The sequence below is a fragment of the Lipotes vexillifer genome, unplaced genomic scaffold (genome assembly GCF_000442215.2).
Source record: "Lipotes vexillifer unplaced genomic scaffold, Lipotes_vexillifer_v1.1 scaffold2542, whole genome shotgun sequence".
Lineage (NCBI taxonomy): Eukaryota > Metazoa > Chordata > Mammalia > Artiodactyla > Lipotidae > Lipotes > Lipotes vexillifer.
This window is the reverse complement of record NW_006773210.1, coordinates 163162-166296: the sequence shown is the minus strand read 5'-3', so window position 1 is coordinate 166296 and position 3135 is coordinate 163162. Positions and strand designations below refer to the sequence as shown.

General features: G+C 37.7%; 1 protein-coding gene across 1 annotated transcript in view; it reads right to left on the bottom strand.

Moving 5' to 3' along the window:
* Nucleotides 1-203: 203 nt before the first annotated feature.
* Nucleotides 204-3135, bottom strand: part of MED13L (mediator complex subunit 13L) — a 136161-nt gene continuing 133229 nt past the window's right edge. The window contains exon 29 of the mRNA XM_007448160.1: nt 204-3041. Within this exon, the coding sequence (XP_007448222.1) occupies nt 2909-3041 (133 nt within the window). The 3' untranslated portion in view covers nt 204-2908. The remainder of the gene's footprint in view (nt 3042-3135) is intronic.

Below are 3135 nucleotides of genomic sequence, written 5' to 3'. Positions count from 1 at the left end.
AGGAATGCCCTTGTATCCTGGAATATGTGAAAACCGTCTGAGAACAGCTACGAGATGTGCTGATCAGGGGAGTAAAACTTTATGCTGGAAGGTACAGCCTGGCTGCTGGTCAAGGACTGTTCATAATACTTAACACCTTTTGAATAGGCGTAGATCACTCCCATTACAAAAGCAGGATGGAAGGGGAAAAAAGCCACTCAACGTTTCAGTAATTCAATAATTTATTCCTCTAAAAAAGTGTGTAAAAGTATATAGCTCTCATTCACAAGGTATATATGAATGACATTTAAAATGGAGGCCTTTTAGTATTGTTTCTTTTTATCAAAGTCTTTTAGTGTACTGTACCAGCGCTATACTGTAGTTTTTTTAAATGAACTTCACATATTTTTGTATTCTTTCAAATTGTTTGCTATATATAAAAGAAGCTCACTGCAAAATGCTTGAAGGAAAAAAGGAAACAAAAGAAATTCAGAACTTCCCAGAAATGTACAGCTTTTACATTTAAAAAAGGTTCTGAAATATACATACAAGCATGCTGGACGATCCCACCCCTCTCCCCTCCCCCATTTCCCCTCTTTAGTTCAAACCATGGTAAGAGTTCTGATTTCTGCAGAATTTCCAAAATTAAAAATAAAAAAAAAATAAAATAAGTTCTCACTCTGTAGCAAATCCAGGGCTTGTACATTTCAGATTAATTCAGTAAAAAACTCACAAGTAAAATAATGCATATTTAAGGGAAATATTATACAGACTTTTTCACACAGAAGTACATAATAAGATTTTTTTAAAATCTATTGCCATTCATTTATTTTTGCACAAAAACGTATAAATATGTCACCAGCTTTTCTTAACTTAAAAAACTTAAATAAAAGACACCAGATGAAAACTACCCTTTGCTGCCTTTTTTTTTTTTAATTTTTGTAGGGTTTTTTTTTTTGTTTTTTGTATTTTTTTTTGTTTGTTTTTGTTTTGCTGAGAATTGTTGGGTTTCTAGGGAAGAAAAGCCCCTGCATTAAAAACAGCCCATTAAAAAAAAAAAAAAATTCAAAGTTCTGATGAATTCTGGGAAAAAAAGCAACCCCAAAGTGGTAAAAGATTACAAATATCTACTTTACAATTTGTCTTCTCACCAAGATAGTTTTATACAAGTTTACAATCTTCATCATCTTATGCTCTTCAAAAGGCCTTGAGAATTTTTCCTTTCTGATTAAGAAAAAATAGCACTGCAATATTTTTAAAGTCAATTTTACACTGTACACATTAGATACAAATGGTTTGATATATCAGATTTTTTTAACCTATACACTGCGAAAATCAACCCCTCCCCCCAATTGGTGGTACAGAGAACAAAATTATCCATTTACAAGTTACTTCTCTGCTTTCACATTCCCACCACACAACTTTTTTTTAATGTTTTAAACGTTAGATTATTTCAAGAAAAATACTTTTACAAAATCATATCAGTTATTACATTTTTCCTTTTTTTGTTAATAACCAGAATATGGAAGTCTCTTGGAATAACTTTTAAAATTTGCATGATTCTCTCCACAGGTGACTAGAGCTCAACAGCCTGACCAGAGCGGCTCATGGGAGGCAAGCCCACGCCCACTGCCCTCAGACAGAAACGCACAGCAAGGTAGGGGTAGAAATGGAGTCCTAAAGACAACCCTCTCGGGCCTGGATAAAATACTTCAATTAGCCTTAATGATTTAAAAAGGCATGTTTTTTTAAAAAAAGTCCCACCACGAAGGCTCAACTTCAAGTACTAATTTAATGGTTAAGTTGAATATTTCTTTGAAATAATATTCCTATGGTCCAGAAAAAACTTACCATATTTATAACTGATTTTATGAGCAAACACTTTCGATTGTGATATATACATGAGTCCCTTTTGATCTAATGAGAGGAGAGACCTGGCTTTCAGTAAGAATTCACTAGAAAATATATTTCCATTGTGACTATATAAAACTAATGAAGGTACTTGCCTCCATGGCTCTGGGTTGAGCTTGACTGCCTTCTGTATAAAAATGTTGTCCTTCATGAAACGCTGGCCACTTTTAATAAGGAATATGGCAGAATGTTTACCCAGTTTATTCTCAACAAAACCTATTGCTGGGTGGTTTTGAATATATTACTTGTAAGTAGGATCTCCCCAATTTGTTTTCACTCCTTTTCTGGCTTCTAGGACAGAGGTATGTAGTCAAAGAATCCTATGGTGGATCTGAGTTGGGTTTCAGCTACTGTACCTGGTCCTTGCGAATTAAAAAAATTAAAAGGAAGTCACAGAAACAACAACCTAAAATAAATAAACAAAATGAAGATGTCTCCAGACCTTTTGTATCTACACACAGGTACAAAGTCAACCAAAGCACTCATGCCAATCTAGATGGGAGCACTAGGGAGACAGAAACCCCATTATGAAATCATGTACTCGAGCTGGTTCTTGTTTCTCAAAAGTCCCAGATTTTGGAGTTCAGGTAACCCACAGGCCATACACCAATAACGAGAGGATTTCATCCAGAGGGCTGAACTGCCCTTATTAAGCAGAGGCTGAAAACACAGACTCTTGTGCAAAAGGATACTGTCTCTTCTGGTTCCCTCTTGAAAACCAACAACAAAAAACTTCCTGTGGCCCAGTGGTTTGGGGCCGCACACACCATAACACTGGCTGAAAGTCACTGCTTATGGAAGTTTCCAGGCAGGTCCATGAGAGAAGTGTCTGTGAGTCACTCTGGTAATGAACACTGCAGAAATGACATGTGCCTGCTGAGAAGTAATCACAGTGCAGGACTGTGCAGAGTGGTCTCAAGAGGAGGGAGGAGTGGGGTATTTGAAGAGTGTAGCAGGTTCCTTGGACTGAGGTTGCGGGGAGAAGGAACTGAGCCAGAGAGAACAAGTGCTTTTCCAATTAGAGTATATTCATGATGGCGTTGTACAACTGAGTGAGCACCACAAAGTGGACGGGAAGGCAGGAGGTACGGTCCTGGGTGGCCGGATTGCACGTGAGCCAGGACAGAGCGTTGTACTGCTCCAAAACAAACCTGCCAGAGAGAACACACGGGTCAGGGCACCAGGCACGACAGAAGTAAGGCTGGTATGAAAGTTCTAACGTGCCAGTGCCAGATGTCAGCAGGA